The following is a 21,336-nucleotide window of genomic DNA, read 5'->3' as shown; positions in this document are numbered from 1 at the left end:
GCAAGGGACACATGAAGGACACCTGCAGTGGGCTGCCTGCTCCATACCTACATCTTCTACCACAATGCCACTAGAGGAGGCTTCAGACAACAGCTAAAGAATCTTGTTCAGCATTTTGTGCTCTGAAATTCAAGCCACTCCTCTCCCCATTCTTTTGCTCCACAGAAAGCTGAAATCCAAGAAAGCTTTTGAATGTCTAATGCAAATTGAGGGACTAAGTGCTTTGGAAAGGAGATGTTTCCATCCAAAGTCTGGACTCAATTCTCCTTGATAAAAATCCTCTTTCTTTTGGTGATAAAGTCAGTCTCCCTTAGGAGACATAAGTTGGTCATCTCGGGCTGAATGCAGGGGTGATGTCCCAGCTCTCTCACTGGCAGGAGTACCTTCTGGCCTCCTAAAATTCTGGGTTAGCAGTGCTACCAGTGCTGGGAGCAGGCAGAGCCCTCTCCTGGTCCCAGTGCATGTGGCCACAAGCCCCAGGGCCTGCCAGAGGCGTGGACCCCTCCATCCCCATGCTGACCTATCTGGAGACTTGCTCCTCTTGCCCTTTTGGTGACTGCTCTCCACAGCTCTGTCCATCCCAACGAGGGGTCGGCTCGCTGGTGGCATCCCATCCACCACTCCAGAGTAGCTGATTTCCTCATACAGAGGAGCTGAGGGGATGGAGGGGGAAACTGAGCGGAGGCCGTTCAAAGCTTCCAGCAAGGAAATGGGCTCATAGCCTGGAGGGATGTTATCAGAGCTCTGTAGGTGAGAAAGAGAGGGGCACCATTAAGAAACCCTCATCAGGCTGAAAGCTCCCCTAGAAAGGGAAGGGAGGCTTCCCCAGTGCAGCTCGGCCCAGCCCTGCACCTCCCACCCTGTGCTCCCACAGCCAACTCTCCAGAGAGCCTCAGCTTCCTTCCCCTACAACAGCCACACACTTCCCTTTGGGCTGTGATGGTGATGATGCTCCAGGAAACTTTCAGGAGCAATGCTGGAGGGTATCTCAGAAAGCCTGAACATGGCTGAACACCCCCTCTGCCAGATTTTCAAGAGCTGGACGAGGAGGGTGAGAAAGCAGGTTCCTAACAAAGCTGCTATGAAATGCAGGTGCATTTTTTTTCCCCCAGAATTTCCTCCAATGTTTCAGAGACCCTTCCAGCTCAATAACCACCCTACTTGTGCTTCCAGCCCAATAACCACCTTACTTGTGCTTCCAGCCCTACTACATGCAGCTGTTTCACAGCAGCACCAGTTAGAAAGAGTCAGAGGAAAGGAGCATGTGTGCACTAGATGAAAGCTCGTCTTTGGAGCCTACTTGTGCACTCTTGGTCCTCTCAACTGCTAGCATTGCCTCCCTGCACAGTCACCTCTGCTAAAAGGTAGGAAAGGGATCACAGAACCGCTGGCCCCAAAAAGGGAGGAGGGTGAAACTCATTAAGCTGGCAGCCAAAGGGAGCTTTGCAAAGTCATCAAATCAACATTGGTTTAACTCCAAAAATCGTCTTGATTATAAAGATCTTGTGGACTCAGAGGCAAATAGGGTTTATGCTGAATCCCAGCAGGCCATAGGCAGCTCAGCCCACACCACTGCAAACAAAGAGACACGACTGCAGCAGTCTAGACTTAGAATAAATTGAGCTGTTTCACCTCTGTATCCTCAGGGAGGTGGCTCTGTGTTGCACCTAAAATGGTGTGTTGCTGCTAAGCCTGGCCATAAACTCCTGTAGCTTCTCTGTGCCTGATCTCAGCACACAGCTACAGATGAACTTGCCCAGCAACTTGTCCACACACAGCCATCGACTTGGTGTGAGCCTGTTGCTGAATCGACTCATATGTGGTCACACAAGGAGACAGATCTGATGGGAAGGAAACAATCAGTGGCACCTGGGGTCAAGCATCAACACACATCCCCTAAGTATCGGTCCTATTATGGGCTTTCTCTGAAGACCACAGCTGGTAACTGCAGATAACCAAGTCAAACAGGAATCGCTGCAGAGCTGCTGCCACCTGTAGGTGTGGAGCCAAAAGCCACCTCCACAAAAGCATTTTATTTCCAGACACCAGCTTGGAGGTGCTATTTTGTGGACAGGCAGACAAACCTCTCTGGCTAGTCCCTCTGGGACATTTTCTGCTGACTGTAGATCAAGGCGTGAGGGTTCACAGGCTGCTCACTTTAGTCTGCTGTGGTGAGACCTCGAAAGCTATGGCTTAGCTCAGAGGCTGGAGGAGGATTTCTCAACGGCAACAACACCCTCATTGCAACCTACTGAGTTTTCATACAACCCTAGGAGACTCTGCTCTCTCCTGGGACACTACCCCAACCACAGAGCACCCAGCTCCAGCAGCAGTACTGCTAGTTGCTATAAGAGGCCTGCAGACAGCCAGGGTCATGGCAAGCTTCCAACAGTCCCATCACCCAAACCCAGCCTCAGGTGTTCTCCAGGCTCAAGCAAATCAAAGCCACATCCCTCCTAAGGCTAAGCACCCAGGCCTACTTGAGCAAAAGAAAAGGGCAGCCTCCCTGACACCACTGAGAGCTGCAGCTGCATTTGATGGGAATACAGAGACCCCTGCTGGCCTGGAGAACTCCCTTGCCTTTCCCCTTCCTACCTCCTGGTCCCCCACAGTTCCATTCATGCTGACCCCAGCACAGCATTGCAGTTACACACCCTCACACCAGCTCAGACAGTCCCCAACAAAACAAGCTCCAGCCTCCCTGTTTCTGCAAAAGCTAGTGCTCCTGAATGCAAGACCTGGTCCAGCAGTGCCTGTTTGTCCCCCTCTACATCACAGCACCAAGGTGGAAACCACAACAAGATATGCCCACAGCAAAATGCCAAAGGGATGAGACAAATGCAAGGAAGCTTTTGAGTGAGCCAAGGGGACAGCAGCTTGCCCGCAGACTTAAAAGCTACTAAAACATCCTGACCAGAAACTACCAAGCAGCCAGACTCAGGACCTGAGGACAGTCCCTGAGTGTCAGCAGGAGACCTCTGTGGCAAGCTGCTTCCATCTTGTTTACTCCTTTGCAGGCAACCCAGAGGTTAGTGACTGTCTGTGCAGAGTGTGAGTGTCTCACCGCTGACGTGGAGTGTGGCAGCCTGTGCCAAGGCACAACTCAAACCAGCTTGTTAGCAAAGCCTTCACATGTGGGACACTTCCATGTGCTAGTGACATAGAACTGCCACGGGAGCCAAACACAATCAGATCCACTTACTGTTTCCCTTCTAGGTTTCCTGCTGGGCAGGGAGACAGTGCTGACTTTAAGGACTTTAAAGGAACACTGTCAAGAGAAAATCACGTTTTAAAGAAGTTGTTTCTTGAGGTTAGTGACACAAACAGACACACAGCACGTCCTCACCTGGCTCCAGGTGACAGCACCTGCTTCCTCTACACACTCTGCTCTGCTTCACAACAGCCCACAGGGTTTCCCCCCTGTCCTATTTCTTAGCCCCAGCTGAAGGTGGCAGGGCTACAGCGTTGCAGAGGACAGATGGATAAACCCAGGCTTTTCCAGTGATAGTATCTTTCTGTTCCCATGAAAGCTTGTAAGATGGCCTAGATGCAGATCTTCTCCTCACTCTGATCTCATATGTCTCACCAGAGCCAGCTGTGCAACAGCAGTGCTTAGTCAATGAGCTGCTGCCCTCACTGCACTGGGGACATAAGACCAGGCCCTGAGGCCACCAACACCACACTTTTCATCCCATGCTCCATCAGCTGCATGCCAAGACTCTGATCATTCAGGGACGCTGGCACTAAGAGGCCTTCCTGCTATCACACAAAGGGCATTTCATCAAAGCATGCTGCCACACAGACGTGCATGTAAGTCAGACTGAACCCTTCACTACCTCCCAGTTCCCATCCTGGCATGGGCCAGAGTGTGCTACAGGCCCCATCCTGGCTTCTCATACTGAGCTTTCTGTGGATCTGTTTCCTTCAAAGGAGAGGAAGGCACCTGGCTAGAACCAGCCGTACTACTAATCCATGAGAAGAGAGATCCTGGCTGTCTAGCAGGGTTGACAAGAGAGCTTCATTTGTTAACTGCTCAGAAAGGCCTCACTCCAAGGCCTGAGCACACCTCCTGAGGTCCCAGGGACACCAGCCACTAGGCCGAGCAACTTGTGAACACACGAGCTGCCCACTCAGGCTGAGACCAGCACCCAGGCTCAGCAGATGTGGCTGTGAGGTACTTACAGAGTGCTCGTCATGGTCAACACTCTGCGCCAAGACAGGGCTGAACGACACTGGTGACAGAGCTCCTGGCTTCTTCCTCACAGCACGGATCTGCAGCAGGGCACGGAAGGCTAGGAGAGAACAGCAGGCAGGTGACTGCATGGTCAAACAGGATCAGGTCATGCCAGATGCCTGCCAGAGCTCCTTGGCTTACTGCAAACACGGTCCGCACGAGGGAGCTCCCCATGCCCATGGGGAGCAGGGCCATGGAGCACATCAAAGCCAAGTGCTGTGGCTTCTGGTCAGTTGATCTAGTGAGGAAAGAGATCTGCTGACTGAAAACATCTGGGTATAAGCAGCCCTTGCAGAGAGCAGGCGCTGCCTGTCCTACTACAGTCACATACAGAGGTACTTCAAGTCTGACACTGCAACACGGTAAGCAAACCAGGAGCTTGGTCTTGGGACAGTGCACTGCAAGCTACAAGATGGGGGGGGCTCATGTAAAACCATTTTGGGATCATTCAGACCCCACAAGGCTCAGCTCTGGGGTCCAGTTGGCACTAGAAGCATTGTTCCTGCTCATCAGCTGCCTGATCAGCCACCACAGCCAGTGCTATGGTGATGACACGCTCTGCAATAGCTGCAGACGCAGTGGGAGGGTGCGTGGATACACTGCTGTCTCCAGCACAGCCATTCCTTGGTCTTAACCATCACTAAAGCTTTGATCTCCACTCCCTGCCCACAGTCCTAATTTTCATCTGCAGATCTTTAATATCATTAGTTCCTCTGTGCCAAGGGTGCCTATGAACGAGCGAGACCTCTGTTCTGATGCAGCTGTAAGAGCTTGCTGGTACTGAAGGAAAAGCCCAGTCATTTCCCTAGCTCTTGCTGCTTCCACCTGTTTGCAAGACCAGCCTAGAGATAGAGGACAGAGGTGCAGATCTGTCCTTGCTGCCTCTGCAGCAGATTCCCAGGAAGCTGGATGTGGGGACACTTTCCAAATAAACAGAACCTTCTCTGCTGTGGCACGCAGATGAGATAAGGCAGTTCCTGTGTCCTGTGTTGTGCTATTCACAGTCAAGGCTGTCTGGCCCTTCCTCTGATAAGATCTTGCTTTCAGTTACTGCATCTTTGCCAAGTTTGAACTGTTTAGACTTAATTTCTCAGGCCAAACGTCTCTCTTAGGCTCTTTTTTCTCTTTCTGAGAAGTATCAAATATAAACAATCAAACCCCTCAGAGCTCAAGCACAGAGGAAAACATGAGCTGTGTGTCCAGGACAAACACCAGCCCTTTCTCAAGAGCCTGCATGCCTCTGGAATGCTGTGAGTGCTGCTCGGTGCCAGGAGCGGTATTTCAGTTCTCCCTTCTTTTGGGAAATGCAAGGGTTAAGCAGACAAAAGTAAAAGACTCCAAACTGATCCTTATCTCATCTCCACCTCCCTGGTGAAGTCAAAGGAAGGTTGTCAAGGGAAAAGAAGTACTTGGACAGCTCTCTGGTGGGGCTGGCTGCTGTCTCGGACAGATAATTTCAGGATAATACTTCTATGTCCCCGTCTTTGGGCGATTTTTCCATCACCTTCACCAAAACACAAGAACTGCCTAAATGGCATGGTTCGGGGCACCTGCACCTTCAGATCCATTCCTGGGAGAGGGCAAGTGGCAAAGAAGGTTTGGACAAAGGGCCATTCTCTCATATGCTCCTCCTTCCCTGTTCAAGAACAGTACGTTTAGGTGCCAGGAACCTCCAGGAGCCAGGGGAGCAGCAGTGTGTTTGACGCTGAGCCTTAGGGTGGTATGTGTAAATCATGCTCCCTCTCACAGCCTGTACTGGCTGAGCAGGAGCCCGTGAAGGAGAAGATGCCCTGGGTTCCTGGGCACAGACTCACGCAGCCTGCAGATGGGGCAGTTGTTGGCCTGGTAGCGCAGGGTGTCGGCGCAGGAATTGCAGAGGCAGAGGTGTCTGCAGGGCAGAATGAGGGTGTCACGGAGGTCAGACAGGCAAACCACACACTCGTTGCTGTTGTCACTGTTCTCATCATCTGAAGGCTGCAATGAAAGGCAAGATGCTGTGAATGGAAAGGGCCACGCTGGAGTGCCAAGGAACTCTGAAGCCTGGGGAGATTTCCCACCCAAAAGCCTGTGAGACAGCTGGCATCCAAGCTCCAACCCACCCAGCCTGCCACAGACACTCCTTCCTCTCGGCCTGTGCTCAGAGCTCACAACATGCCAGAGACTAGGGCACTGTCTTGGGAATTCAGGTGTAGCTGTCCCTCCTAGAGCCAGGCTGTGTGCAGAGGGGAGCTCCTCTGGGCTAGGGACTTCCTTAGCTAAAGGGGACCAAGAATAAGTTCCTGCATGCCAGCCTGGTGGCTCCCAGGGTCCACAGAGAAGCAGTCTCTTCAGCAGTCCAACCCTTCTGCCCCACAGCCACAGAGAGAGAGCAGCCCCAAAATATGCTGTATGCTGACCATGGCACTTAGTGCCACGGTCTAGTTGACTGGATAGGGCTGCGTGCTAGGTTGGACTGGACCATCTTGGAGGTCTCTTCCAACCTCGTTGATTCTATGATTCTATGATTGGCAGGCAGTAGGTCAGGCTGCACCTGGGCTGGACAAAAGGAGGCATTCCAGCCATGTCTAGCCCAGTTTCCATAGGTCCTCTGACATGATGAAGTGAGTGGTTCTCCTGCCACAGCATCTTCACCAGCCTCCTGTGTTGACACAAGCTTTGATGGAGCTGCGGAACACTCAGCCTGGGATGCTCACTTGCTTACAGCCACCCTGGTAAAAAGGTCGGTGTGGACCCATTCAACAGGAATGTGTGATACACTCATCTTTCAGTCCCTTGGAGCTCCACAGACCGGATTACAGGGATAGAGCAAGCTGTTGCTGGCAGGAGAAACCCACCCTCCAACCACAACTCTCTCCACTGACCCCTGAGAACCCAACCACAGAAGTTATGCTGAAGGCCACCAAATTGATGACCCAGCATAGGCCACCATTTGCGGGGTCCAACGTCATGAGGCCTTTGTGGTCAGCTGGGTTAACACAGGCCAGGCCAAGGGCAACCTTGGTGTAAAGAGCAATACGCAGCATCTGCTGGCGCTGCATCCACACCCAGCCCACTGACTGTGACAGCAAAGGGCTGCAAGCCTGTCTGTTCTGTCACATGCACTTCTCCTCTATTTTGGGAGGTAAGAAGGGCAGGCTTTTGCCTTTCTCATTCATACAGTTTGCTAAGCATACTGGGAAGAACAAAAATGGCCCCAGGCCACTTGTCTGATGGCTCACAAATGCATGATTGCTGGATGAAGAGAATCATCACAAGACCCTGGAGGACCCAAACAAAAGCCTTCAATCCTCTGTGCAAGAAAAAACCTTTGAAAAGACTTCTCCTTCCTGCCTTTGCAGGAGCTGCCTCTTGGAACAGGCAGATAGAGATCACAGAATGCTTTGGGCAGGACACTGTAGATGCTTGGAGACGAAATCCTGCTTGTCTTGCTCTGTGACTACTCCTTTGTTTGCAAATCGCGCAGTGCGAGGTCAGGCCTTGGTGCGCTCTGCAGCCCAGGTGGCAGCAAAGGGCAGCTTTACATCGGGCTGAGTGCACAGAGCAGTCACACAATCTGCGTGGCGCTGTGCAGAGAGCTGGGATTCAGCAGCAGCTCCTGCCTAAAGATGGGCAATGTTTCTGGTTTTGGCATTTGCACATACATCCTTTTGTGATGCTCTGCTCCCTCTTGCTGGGGAACGCAGGCTGCTCTCTGCATGCTGGCAAGCCCTAGAGAGCTCAGCTCCCTGCAGAACTACAGGAACGTGCAGTCTCATAAAGAAGCCAGAGGAGCAAAGCACAGACACCAGCCATGACTGCCTTGACTATGGAGAGGCAGCAACGCTGACCCATGGCTATCTCTACAGCCCTAAAAATCAGTGCTCTGATCCACGAGGCTCTTCCAGCAATGCCATTCCATGGGAACATCCTCAAGAGTTTCAAGCTATCAAAATTATCTCAGCACAACTCCACTGCCTGTCTGAATCTTACAGTGACTTACAGAAATCTGAATCTTACAGGACTCAGGTCTTCTTGAGTGCCTGCAGAAATGACACAGGCTTGACAGTCATTCTGTGAAGCCTCTCTGCATTGCCCTGGCAAGCCCCATAGTTACATTCAAAAGCAGAAAGTGCAGGCTGGAGAGCCACACCTGAGGGAGCAGAAGCCTGCTGAGTACCTTTACCTTGGTCTCTTGGTTGTTTTTGTTCTCAATGCCATAGATCTCCTGAAGCAGATAGCTCACCCGGTCCACCTAGGGAAGAAGACAACAGGTGAGTGCCAGCTGCTCTGTCATTGCTGTTTTGTGACCACCCTCCCTCCCTGCCTGTGTCAAAATGTCCGTGTTACATCCACCACATCCAGCTCCCCTATAGCTACAAGAAAAAAACAACAAAACAAGTATCACAAAGGACAGCTGGGAGAATAAGCCTCTCCTTGCTCCAAAAGTGGTGCCCATCCTGTCTGGTCTGAGCAGGGTGTCCAAAAGGACACTTCTGTCTCTGCCAAAACCATCTAAGAAACAAGAACTCTACTTGTCTCAGAGATCAGGAGGGAACATACTCCCATAGCTCAAACAAGCCTGAGGCAATTGGCCTTCTACTGTCCTTCCCTTCCCTGAAGGGCTGCTTAACTTGAATCAAGACGAACTTCCCCCCATCTTTGTAAACCTCAGCAAGGTGCTGTGCCCACAGCTTGTTACTGGCAGCTTATTACAGCCACCAACAGCTGCACATCACTACCCTGCCCATCACCTAGGAGCACAACATCAAGCTACTGCAGATAGACAAACCATGAGAAGCACCTGAAGGACAAGCCTACATTAGTGCAGTGTCCTTTACCATCATCCTCAGGCCCTGGTGGCACCTCGAAATTGGAATGCATGGTGGCAGAAAGTGCCCTAAGGCAAGGCAGCAGTTACTCACAGTCCCAGTCCTGGGGCACACTTTAATGCAAACGCTGGCAGCTGCCTGCAAACTGTCCCAAGAAGCAAAGCAGTGAGGCAAGAAAAGCTGATGGTTCAAGTCCTAGCAAGACAAGCCCCTCTGCACTGGAGGGTGCTCTCCCCATGGCCCTAGATATTAGCCAGCAAGCACAGCAACAAGGCTTACAGCTGGGAGAGGCCTTTACAAGAATGCACAAAGATAGCAGTCCCCTGATATATGCTGCTACACAGCAGCTTCTCCAGAGCAGGGTGTGCTCCTCTGCTCCAAACCCCACCACAGACAAAACACTGAAGAGGCTGCAAAGTATCAAACTGACACATCTCACAGAGGGGTGGAAATGCTTCTTTGCCATCTCCACTAACTGGTCAGTTATCATCATGCAGTGAAGCCAAGCCACTGGGAACCCAAGGCTTCAACAGCTCACTAATCACAGGGCTTTTCACCTTGTCATTGGACATTCTCCCCTCCTCTTACCAATCCAGGTTCCCTGAACAGCAATGACTTAGCCATGGGATTTCAGTGCTGCAGAGGATGGGGCAGGAGCTTGCCAAGAGAGCCAGTGGCATCCTGGCCTGGCTCAGGAACAGTGTGGCCAGTAGAACAAGGGAAGTTACTCTTCCCCTGTACTCAGCACTGGCCAGGCCACACCTTGAGTACTGTGTTCAGCTCTGGGCTCCTCAATTCAAGAGAGATGCTGACATACTGGAACGTGTCCAGAGAAGGGTGATGAAGCTGGTGAGGGGCCTGGAGCACAGCCCTGTGAGGAGAGGCTGAGGGAGCTGGGGGTGTTTAACCTAGAGAAGAGGAGGCTCAGGGGTGACCTCATTGCTCTCTACAACTACCTGAAGGGAGGCTGTAGCCAGGTGGGGTTGGGCTCTCCTGCCAAGCAACCAGCAACAGAACAAGGGGACACAGTCTCAAGATGTGCCAGGGTAGGTCTAGGCTGGATGTTAGGAGGAAGTTGTTGCCAGAGAGAGTGATTGGCATTGGAATGGGCTGCCCAGGGAAGTGGTGGAGTCACTGTCCCTGGAGGTGTTCAAAAAAGACTGGATGAGGCATTTAGTGCCATGGTCTAGTTGATTTGATAGGGCTGGGTGCTAGGTTGGACTGGATGATCTTGGAGGTCTCTTCCAACCTGGTTGATTCTATGATTCTATATCCAGCCTGTTTGCCAGTTCAGAGATGCTCTGAGCTGGGACACAGCAGCTTTAACAAACCAGTTCCAGAGTCTCCCTGTCAAACTCAGCATGCAGCTTACAGTATGCTCTGGGCCTGCATTTCACAGCAATGAGGTCAGTAGTTAGGCTGCTGAGCAAAATCCTCTGCAGCTGCTCACAACTCACCCAGGAAGTTTGGGAACAATTATGTGGGAGATGTCCTTTTGGAACTTGATATTACAAAGAGAGTCTTGTTACAGCATCCTGAATCCTTGGAGAATCACGATGAGCAACACTGAGTGCAGAATTGGTCAGCTCAAAGCAAAGAAGAGGTCAGGAAGGAGGAGATGAAAGCCTCTGCAGGAGTCTGCATTCATTTTAACTGCTTGCCTCTGAAAACCCTGAGAAGCTCCTGTATCAGTAGAAAGGTAAGCAGTGTAATATGCCTCTTACTACAAAGATCTCTAGGGTTTAAAAGAGTAGGAATAAATAAGAAGTAGGAGACTGTACACAATGCAGTCCTTCACACTGATGCTTCTCCAACCCATCCTGTACCATGTCATCCTTTCAACAGCTTCTGTTGCTATATACAGCCTCAGCTAATGCACACAGGAGTCACCAGCCAAGTCCAGGTCATGTTTTTCTGCTGATCCATCTGTTTGTATCCATCCAGGCTGAATTTCTTTGAACAGGTTGGTACATACATTATAACTGATCTCAGCCAGAGAACAAAGCAGGGAACAAAGCAGTTCAGCTCATTAGCTACTGCTTCCTGCTCCTAAAGAGCTTTAGAGATCACTGCACACAAAAGGAACCTGGCAATAGCATGGAGAAGGCAGAAGAAAAGCAGTGATGAGGAAGAATGTACAATGTTATATAGATGGTTTACTCCAGACTTACACTCTACACCTCTGCACTAAGCTTTTGTGGGTGCAGATGCTAGCTCAGTTTCAGTGGTACTGTGTGTTCTTCTAGCAAGAGCCTCCTTCTTTTCTAAAAGCCATAGGAGAGAACATACAAGCATTGCACTTCACAATCTGCCAAGGGAAAAAAAAGGACCCACAACCAAAGGCTGAGTGGGAAGGTTACATGCTCTGCCAGTAAAGGCAGACAAGCACACACTGTTTCACTGCAGGAGCTGGCTGTGGCAAGGTGGAAACTTCCCTGGAGAGCACTTCCAGCACGCAGCCCTCCTTTTAGGGTGCCCAGAGTGGTAAATGGAGAACGGCACACACGCTGTGTCAGTGTGCACAGCAACTCAACAGCAGATGGGAGAGCTCGTGGTCCTGTAAGCACTGTTTAAAACAGGTGGGAAAAAAAAGTAATAAAATCTCTCCCCCAGCACCCATAAGGAAGATAAATGAGCAGCTTTTAATCAACTCAGAAATGGTCTTCTCCCATCAGAAGAATAGATGAGGAAGAGGCACCCCTGGCATCGCACTGCTCTGCTCCCTCAGCACCTGGGCAGCCTCTTCCATCACAGCACACACATGCTCTCTCTTCAGGGCATGGCTTTTCTCTATGTTCCCACTACAAACCTGCTTTTGCAAGCTCCATAGACTCCCTTCTAAAACAGTCTTCAGCTCTCTGTTTTAAAAATACTTGTGGGACCTAGATCAAGCACCTGGTCAGGAGGTCAGGCTGCAACACAGCCAGGGGAAGCACCAAGGAAGGGAGGGGAGCCAGGCTGGGACACACAAGACACAGAACAAATGTCAGGCTGGAGCAGCAACTCACTCACCACTAACAGTGGGATAAAGCTCTGGAAGTGAGGACTAACATTGCTGTCACTAGGCATGAGTAAGTCTGAAGGACAGGCCATGAGTCTCTGCACAGCACTGGTGAAGCAGACAGGGAATTACCAAATGCCATTTTGATCTGTGATTAACTGATACTATTTAGTGGCTTTTGTCCTTTTGGAAGGAACATCATGGAACAAGATGAGTCTAATCAAGTAAATCAGATCAGAAAACTGTATCCATCAATCACAAGCAAAACCAAAGCAGGAATACAGCACACATGTAAAGGTGAAGGGGTCAACAACCAAATCTCTCTCTTTGTCTAAGACACTTCACACTGAGCCTTGCAAGAGGACCCCTACCAGATTTCCCTTCAGAGGCTGAAATTCTCACCAATCTTAGCAGGGTGCAGTTGTTTGTTTATTTCTCTCTACACAAGATTGGATATAATTACAATGTCATTAAGGAGCTACACAGCTTTGCCTCATCACAGCACACTGGGATGGGCTAAAAAAGGGCTACGGACCCCTGATGACTCCCTGTTTGCCACTCTCCCTCCTTCCCTTCCTCTTATATTCTGTACAGTCTGGTATATAAAAACAGCTTCAAAGCAAGGCCACATCTGTGACTGCCCAAGCCAGGGTACTTATAGGGGATAGGCAAAATGAGTCAAAATGTATCAGGCTCTGGGGCTGCTCCTGAGATACCATGAGCACAAGGAAGTCTGTGGAGGAAGAAAACAATCTCCTGATAGCTTCGCACACACGTGGAAAGCAAACAGTTTTCAGCCTCCAAACACAACACTTGGAGTCTGCAAAGAGATCCTTCCACACCACAAAAGACAGAACCCAGGGAGATCAGGCAGTGACAAAGAACAGATGTGCTCCACATCCTGAACACAGAGAGCACTGGGGCTCACTGATGCACACCTGATGTACTTATACCTATACAGACATGGAAGCATTCAGCACTGTGCTTCGACAGTGTTGTATCCAAGCTCCAGTGACACAGGAACACACAGGATATAACTGGATCTATACAAAGTGCTTGCATCCCAGAGGAGCACTGAGGCCTGCACCATTGCTCTGGCAGTCCAACGCTGCTGTCTTTGTCGCCCCACCACACATCTGTCTGTGCAATAACCAACCCAATGTTCAGGGCTGCCAGGAGCTTGCTGCCTTTGCTTGCGACACCTGAGCTAAGCAAGGGAGATCTCAGGATCTTAGTGAATTAAGAAACTTCCCAGTGGGGACAGTCAAGCTCCTGAGGGATACCAGCAGATGTCTAACCAAGCAGTAGACAGAAAATGGGTACTCACGATCTGCTTCTGCTTTAACGGCTTCACGGAATAACTGCCATCGACGTGCTAGGAAGAAAGGAAATGCATTAGACAGCTGTGGTGTATAAATGAAGAGTAAAACAGGCTGAAGATCAGGGCTGGTGTCTGTTACCTAAGGGGAGACAGACATGGGTATAAGTGTGCCAGCCTCAATGGCAGCAAATCCCAGCAGAGTCAGCAGAACAGGTCACTGGAGTGCTCCCTGTCTGCTCTAGTGCAGAGATGAATGGGCTTGGATCAAGTGAGTCAGAGCACACACAAAAAATGCCCTGGTATGCTGGATGTCTTCAGCTTGCAAGCATTCCAAGCAAGTGCAAACACTTCAGCCAGTCCAGCAAGACTTGGTAGGGGCTATTTAAAATCAGAATCATAGAATTGCTCTGGTTGGAAAAGACCTTTAACATCATTGAGTCCAACCATTCCCTAACTTTACCAGGTCTGCTGCTAAGTCATATCCCTCAGCACCACATCTCTGCCTCTTTTAATCATCTCCACAGGGATTCAATCACCTCTCTGGGAAGCCTTGTTATAGTGAAGAAGTTTCTTCTAATATCCAACCTAAACTTCCCCTGGTTCAACTTGAGGCCATTTCCTCTCACCCTATCACTTGTTACTGAGGTGAAGAGACTGATCCCCAGCTGGCTCCAACCTCGTTTTAGTCGTAACCTCCTTTATTTGTTAACAACCTAAATAACATCTGGTTACAGAGCCACTCAAGAGAGCAGGAGACTGGCATGAAGGTGAGGGCAAGGCCTGTCCACTGGATGGAATCAGGAACAACTCACACATGCTCCACATTGCCATCTTCAGAGCTGCGTGGCCACCTCCAGGCTTTCATTTGCTCAGTGGCAGCAGGCATGGCTACAACACTTCTGTGCACACCCAGTGTCAGAACTCCTGGAGGGAATTAGTGTGCTACTCCTATTTTCTCCATCATGCACAAAGGCCAGTAAAACCAAAAGAAACCAATTCTGCCACACTCTAGACAGCTGGAAAGGAGACTCTGGGGATGCTCAGCAGGCTCTGCTGCTGCAAACAGCTGCAGACATGCAGCTGTTTGCTGAAGGAGTTTAAGGAGGGAGGGTGAACAACAGGGCACCAAGAGACAAAGCAGTCCTAGTTTCCAGGCAAACACTAAGTGCCAAGTTTCTGCCTTTGCCTTCTGCTATGCCTTCTGCTTAGGCATAGCATCAAGGTTACTATTCTGATCTTAAAGATGCACAGAAATATGAAGTTACCAAGGCCTGATGCCCTCTGAGCATTCTCTGGTGATCAGCAGCATTGCTCATTAGCAAGGACCTCCTCTGGATTTATGGACCTACATTTCAAAAGCTCCAATTATTCTAAGGATAGGCAGCGTATTTTAATCAAACAGGTAGGAGAAAGAACTCCACCAGCATTTTGCCCTGTGACCTTTTAATAAAAAAAAGGTTTTGATCTTGCTTTAAAGCATTCAGTGGAAGATGAGAAGTAAAGAAGTGGCTCCACCAGACAGTATCTCCCTCTCACAGCACATATGGAATAGAAAAAGAAGGGAAGCACTTGGAATTCTTGAGGTCAGACCTGGACACAGGACACAATCCAGCCTTGATGGAACAGCCTGACCAGCTTCAGTTGGTTCCCAGTTTTGCCGCACACCTCGCTCCCCTCGCTGAATATTCCAGGGCCTTTTGCCATTACCTTTGTACACCCAAAGAACTCAGAGATTCTGCACAGGGGGTGGAATTAACCTACAGCCCTTGAAAACCTCCTTCCAAAGCTGCTGCAGTTGAAGCCACTTTCCAGTCTCATGAGACAGAAATTTCCAAAGCTTCACTCCTGCCCTCATGCTTACACCTACCCAATATGTATTTCCATGTATTTTCTAGAAGGACATGCTGGACATGGTATGCTAGACCAGGAAGCTGGGACAAATCTAGCTCCAAGCACGAGCTCTGTTCCCTGACCACAGAGGCTGGGCTCCCTTCAACAGCACTGTTTGAACACTTGGAGGAAAGCAGCTCCTTTTTAATTAAAACTCATACTCACGTTATCAGATCCAAAGCCTAAACTGAACCTAGCTACAACCAAACAGCCATGAAGGCAATAGCCAGCAGAGTACAGGAGAGGCTTGAAGATGGGAAGGGCAAATGTTTCAAGTACTTCAAAACCAGGCTGTAATGTGCAGGAAGCTGATGGCCTCATCTTTTTTTCTCTCCTCACAAATGGCTGAAGAACCACTTTGCAAGGCTAAGGGGTCTTCACCTCCATCACTTGGCCACCAAGATGACAGCTCCAAACACGACAGCCTTCCCCAAGGACCCACTGCCCACACTCTCCCAGTTCTACTGAACCATGACTGAGGGATTCCAGTGCGGTTTGTTTTTTCAGATCAGCTGGAAGAGAACACTAGAAGAGAAGCCCTGCCCTGGTTCCAGGGGTGCTGCAGCTGTTCACCTCTCTTCTGAAAGATGGGAGTAGTGAACTACCTATAGAGCCAGTGCTCAGGAACACTGTGCTTCTAACACAGGAAAACTCATTTTCTTCATATACTAAATCCAACAAAAAAGCAACCTAGTACACTTAGAGCATCTTCCAGCCACAGAGCTTCCTTTGGACTGACTCTACTTCCCATGCCCTCTGGCTCAGCTTGTCACCATCCACATTATCCACCTAGGAGGAACAGAGTAAGACCTGGCAACTTTGAAAACAGAAGTCAGCCATGTGCCAACCTGAAAGTGAGGAATTCCAACAGCACAGCACTGATGCTGCTCCCCTCTAAGTATCCAGCTTTGCTCCAGCATCTCTCGCCTTGTCTTAGCATGTCACTTACACAGGCTATGTGTCTGCAGTATTACCACAATCAGACACAAACGTGGATCTTGCAACTGGTTTCAGGGCCCAGTTATTGTAGGAAGAGACTTTGTTATCAAGGCTTGTGCACACAGCTTGGTTTAGCCTTTTGCTGTAGGCAGTAGTCAGCTACATCAAACATACCACTGAGAGGTAGTGGAGCTCAAGGTCTTTCCACAGGATGTATCCTAATTCCTTCAAAGGGTTTGGTCCCACTTGTAAACTAAGGCAAACCAGTGGTGCAACAAGGTCTGGACACAGCAGATCCTCAAAGATCATTGCCACCAAGACACACCTTCTCTCCACACAGGAAGCACCAGCTACAATTAGCTGAGTGACCAGCTTGGGTACAAATGATAATTAAAGGCTGCAGGGTAGTTGCTGCTGCGAGCAATTATTTGTACTACGATAGCACCCAGGAGCCCCATCCACAGGCCAGGACTCCAATGTACTAAGTGTTATATAAGTACAAACTAATGACCCATGGAAATATTCACATATACACAAGGATAGGGACAGAGGGGGAAAAAAAGAACTCACCTTTTCAAATGCAGCCAGAAGAACATGGGCATGACCTGTCACCTCAACCACCACTGTAAAAAGAGAAAGAGCAGTCCTGGTTAAACCTTGAAAACAACCCAAGCATAAAACTGCCTGCAGCTGAATTTGAGTCCATTCACAGTTCCTAAAGTGCCACCACTTCTATTTTCACCCTCTTTTGCAGTTTAAGCATTCTAGAATACATTGTCCTCAGGCTGGTTCATCTCATACTCCTGCAGAGCTAGTACAACACACTGCTGGGCTCTGTGGTGGACCCTACACAGACATGCCTTCAAATAGTGTGGGTGCCCTAAACTATCCCACTTTGTTTTCAGACGTTGGAAAGAGAAAATAAAACAAAGTGTTCGGTGTGGTTCTGCTTCCCCCCTCAAACTCCTGCTTTTAATTACCTGAATTTATCACAGAGATTAATAAATCCATCTGGTTTAACAGCAATTGGCAGCACTTCCAGCCCTCCCACAGGGTTTCTGTACCTTAGCCTGAGAGTAATCTTACTGGCAGGAATGGGAAAGGGCTAACTGCAAGCTCACATTCCTCAAGGCAGGCAAACATCTCCTGGCAGAATTCATTCCTGACTGCTAGTTTAATTTGCCATTTCATTTTATTTAACACCAGCAGTTACAGGCCAGCTGTAATTTTCCAGGTGCTCCAAACACACCAGGCCAGCTCCTTCCAGTCCCATCAGTTAAAGAAGAACCAAAACACACAACAATTTCCTCACATTTTGCTCAAGTGCTGCATATTTTTGTGCTGGTGTTCTTGCCAGGAGAGGATTTAAAAGCAGTTGTCTTTCCAGATTATTAAAATAGATGACAGTACACTATTGGCCTAGACAGGGCATGGTATGTGCATAAATGTATGCTTCCCATGCTGCCTGCTGTTCTATTTTTGGTCATTCTAGGCATGCCCAACATCAGAAAGTACAAATGTTTTGCCAAAAGCTCCATAAACAGAGGAAGGTGTTTTATATTTATGGTCAAGAAACAGACATAAAAGTCACTCTTACTAACAGTGCCTGTAATCACTAAAAATAGATGCACTTTAGAAGTAGTCTCCTTCATGTTGCACTGTGCTTGGTTAGTCAGACTTTCAATTGGTTCATCCAGTTCTATTTCAATTCTTTCAGTTCTATTTCAGTTTTATTTCAATTCTTTCAACTGAGCCCTCAATATAGGAAGGATATGCACCTAGTGGAGTGGGTCCAGAGGAGGGCCATGAAATGACTGGGGGGTTGAAGCATCTCTGCTATGAGGACAGGCTGAGAGAGCGGGGGTTGTTCAGCCTGGAAAAGAGAAGGCTTCAGGGAGACCTAACAGCAGCCTGCCAGTACCTGAAGGGGGCTACAAGAAGGATGAAGAGGGACTGTTTACAAAGGCCTGTGGTGATAGGACAAGGGGCAAAGGCTTCAGACTAGAGAAAAGCAGATTTAGACTGGATGTTAGGAACTGGTTCTTTACTATGAGGGTGGTGGAACAGGTTGCCCAAGGAGATGGTTGGGGCCCCACCCCTAAAGGCATTCAAAGTGAAGCTCGACAGGGCAGTCTGCTCTAGCTGAGGATGTTCCTGCTTGCTGCAGAGGGAGCTGGACTAGATGACCTTTGGAGGATCCTTGGATTTTCCTCTTCCAAATGGCCAGAGGATTTGGAAATAATCAATACTATTTCTCAAAGAGAAGTAACTGTTCAGCACCTTTCAGAAAAAGCAGGAGAACGTGACACTGCTGAATGAACCTGTGTTTCATGAACAGTGGCCTGAGCATCTCAAAGCCATTTTCTCTGACCACTCCTGGGAGAAGGTCCACCCTACAGCTTAGCTATAGATTTTGTGAAGACAACTTAGCCCTCCAAGAAGGGGAAAAAACAACTCTTCCCCCTTACTTCACATATTTTAAATGCAAAACACAAAGAGAAAGGAATTTTGTTCCAGTTTGTACCTGGCACTGGTGGCAAAGGCAGGAGTTCTCCCAAACACTGTTGCAGTACTAAACACCTAGCCATTTTTCCTGTTTAAAAATGGAGGCTGCTTTTAAAAGGGTGCTGTTATGCAAGAACCCACAGCTAGCTGGGCCCTTTACATACAGGCAAGTCGAGGTGAACTCATGAAACATTTTTACTTTGGAAAGGCTTCCCAGGGCTTTTCTACAAGTAAAATATTTTCATCATTGCAAAAGGAGGCTTGCCCTGAAGGAGTCACACAAACTCAGAGAGAGTTAAAGGAAGACCAAGGGAGCAGAGCACCATGCTTACCATCCCCTTCATCCACCACCGCCCGGATGACCACAGGGAACACACCACGATCCAAGTCAAAGTTCAGCTGAGGGAAAGAAAACGAGATGAGGTTAGACAGTTCACACCAGCCCTGCCTGGAGACAACACTCAAGACAGTGTTAACATCAGAGCAATGAAGGTCCTTCTGACAGGCCTCCAGCCCCTTGTCTCAAAAGGACACAACAGAGCAGAAAGACTGAAAACCTGAGACACCAACTTTCAAAGGGAGTCAGCCAGAATAACGGCAACATAGACACGTTGCCATGGCACTGAACACCAGCTATGGCCAGCAAAGCAAAGCAAAGCACCTCCCTTCCAATTTCATGTGGCATTTAATTCTCACTAATCCTGAGTGCTTTGCAGTAGGAAAAGTCTCTCAAAATATATCTAGTGCCATAGTGTTGGTTGCATGTGGTAGGATATACTGCTTATAGCACAGCAGTAGGCATTGTGCTCCCTATATCACCAAAGAAAACCAAACTCACTCTTCTATGGAACTCCAGAGGATGGAGAAAAAACTGTAAGCTCACACAAGACTGTAAGGAAACAGCAGACTGATTTCCATCTCTTGGCATGTTATGAAATTCAGGTCCTTGACCTTCTAATTGGTGAGAGTGAAATTTTAATATCTTGCTTGAGTGCAAGGAAAACAGACTGAATTTCTTCCTTCACCCTGCACTTCATTACAGCACTTCAAAAGCTCCACCATCTTACAAACACAAGAAAAATGCAACCTTACAAACACTGCCTTATGCCAGGAACGGAACTGGCTCAGAGACTGGATTTCTGGTGGGTTTTGTTAATTACTGATGGGGATTTTTGTCTTATCTCTTGCCAAAGGAGAAAAAGATGTCACTTCACCATGGTGCTCCAGGTAGCCTGTTTTCAGTTTTCTGCTGAAAACTGAGACCTCTTTTAAAGAGCTGCAGCATCATTCATAGAGTGCTTTGGGGCTTCTTTCACTTCTCTGCAGCCCCAAAATCATTTGCAGCATAATTTTCTCCAGCCAGTCCCCCAAAAGATAAACTATCAAGACAGCTATCAGCATCAGCACACATGGCAACCCAAAACATCCAGGGTGGAGGGCAAGTGGCTGTCACTGGGAGCCTTAACATGGCTGAAACTGGTTTCTCCTCAAATGAATTGCAACCTAAATTTTATAATCCTAGAATAGTTTGGGTTGGAAGGGATATTAAAGATGATCTAGTTTCAACCCTGCTGCAACAGGCTGGGACACCTTCCACCAGACCAGGTTGTTCAAAGCCTCATCCAGCCTGGCCTTGATGTTCACCCTGATAAACATCACGATGACTGATGTTTGTACAGATCATACCTGGTCAGCCACTAGCCAGCTGTGCTGTAGCCCATTAGCCACACTGCTCTGGCTCTGCCAAGAGCTGCAGGCACAAACCTCAGGCTGCAACAGCTCACTAAGCTTCCAATGGAAGGGTGTGGAGGGAAAAAGGAACTGCAAGTCTGCTGCCTTATTCGTCCCTAGCTGCACTCTCCTCATGCAGGCTCTGCATGCCTTTGGGGCTGCTCAGCTTCACAAAGACTTTCTGGAAGCAACTCTTAGCAGCATAATAAAGCTTCAGGCACACACATATGTCCATACCTGATTCCAAATAGAAAGCATGTGCTGGAAGACCTTATGATTTGACCTGGTCTGCAGACCTGAAGGATACTGATTTTCAACCTCTGTATGATGGTTTTACACTTTTATCATACCTTTAAACTATCAGAATTTGGTCTTTTTTCCAAAACAGCAGAGTAACAGAGTGAACACAAAAATCTCATTTAGCCTCTCAGTGTCTGTTGTAGAAGAGACTCATTCAGTCACTACTACTCCAGCTTGCAGTTTTGAACCATGATGGTATGCCACAGAGGGAAACTTCATCCAGGACAATTGATTAAAATTGCTGAAAGAACCTTAATGGTTTTGCTCTGCTTCCTGCTCTGATTTATTACTGTATGACAATTATTATGGTTTGTTCATCTGAAAGGAAAGCCATATCACAGAATTGTGGCTGCTTTTATGACACAAACCTCAGGGTTTTCTGAAAGGGGCCTACAGGAAAGCTGGGGAGGGACTTTTTATAAGGGGTTGTAGTGATAGGACAAGAGGGAATAGATTGAAGCTGGAAGAGGGGAGATTTAAGCTGGATATTAGGAAGAAATTCTTTGCAGTGAGGGTGGTGAGACACTGGAACAGGTTGCCCAGGGAGGTTGTGGATGCCCCCTTCCTGGAGGTTGGATGAGGCACTGAACAACCTGGTCTAGTGGGG

General features: G+C 48.8%; 1 protein-coding gene across 4 annotated transcripts in view; it reads right to left on the bottom strand.

The window, feature by feature from the left end:
• Positions 1 to 21,336, bottom strand: part of MGRN1 (mahogunin ring finger 1) — a 56,710-nt gene that overhangs the window by 3,696 nt on the left and 31,678 nt on the right. For 2 of the 4 annotated variants that reach the window (XM_064153416.1, XM_064153418.1), the window contains exons 6-13: positions 19,031 to 19,097; positions 16,764 to 16,816; positions 13,371 to 13,418; positions 8,397 to 8,465; positions 6,049 to 6,208; positions 4,183 to 4,292; positions 3,203 to 3,268; positions 521 to 744 (exon numbers count right to left, since the gene is read on the bottom strand). In XM_064153416.1, coding sequence (XP_064009486.1) covers positions 521 to 744; positions 3,203 to 3,268; positions 4,183 to 4,292; positions 6,049 to 6,208; positions 8,397 to 8,465; positions 13,371 to 13,418; positions 16,764 to 16,816; positions 19,031 to 19,097 — 797 coding nt within the window. The remainder of the gene's footprint in view (positions 1 to 520; positions 745 to 3,202; positions 3,269 to 4,182; positions 4,293 to 6,048; positions 6,209 to 8,396; positions 8,466 to 13,370; positions 13,419 to 16,763; positions 16,817 to 19,030; positions 19,098 to 21,336) is intronic. The other 2 variants (XM_064153417.1, XM_064153419.1) reach the window with 1 other exon arrangement.

Source organism: Pogoniulus pusillus, chromosome 13, assembly GCF_015220805.1.
Source record: "Pogoniulus pusillus isolate bPogPus1 chromosome 13, bPogPus1.pri, whole genome shotgun sequence".
Taxonomy (NCBI): domain Eukaryota; kingdom Metazoa; phylum Chordata; class Aves; order Piciformes; family Lybiidae; genus Pogoniulus; species Pogoniulus pusillus.
This window is presented reverse-complemented; position numbering and strand designations above follow the sequence as displayed.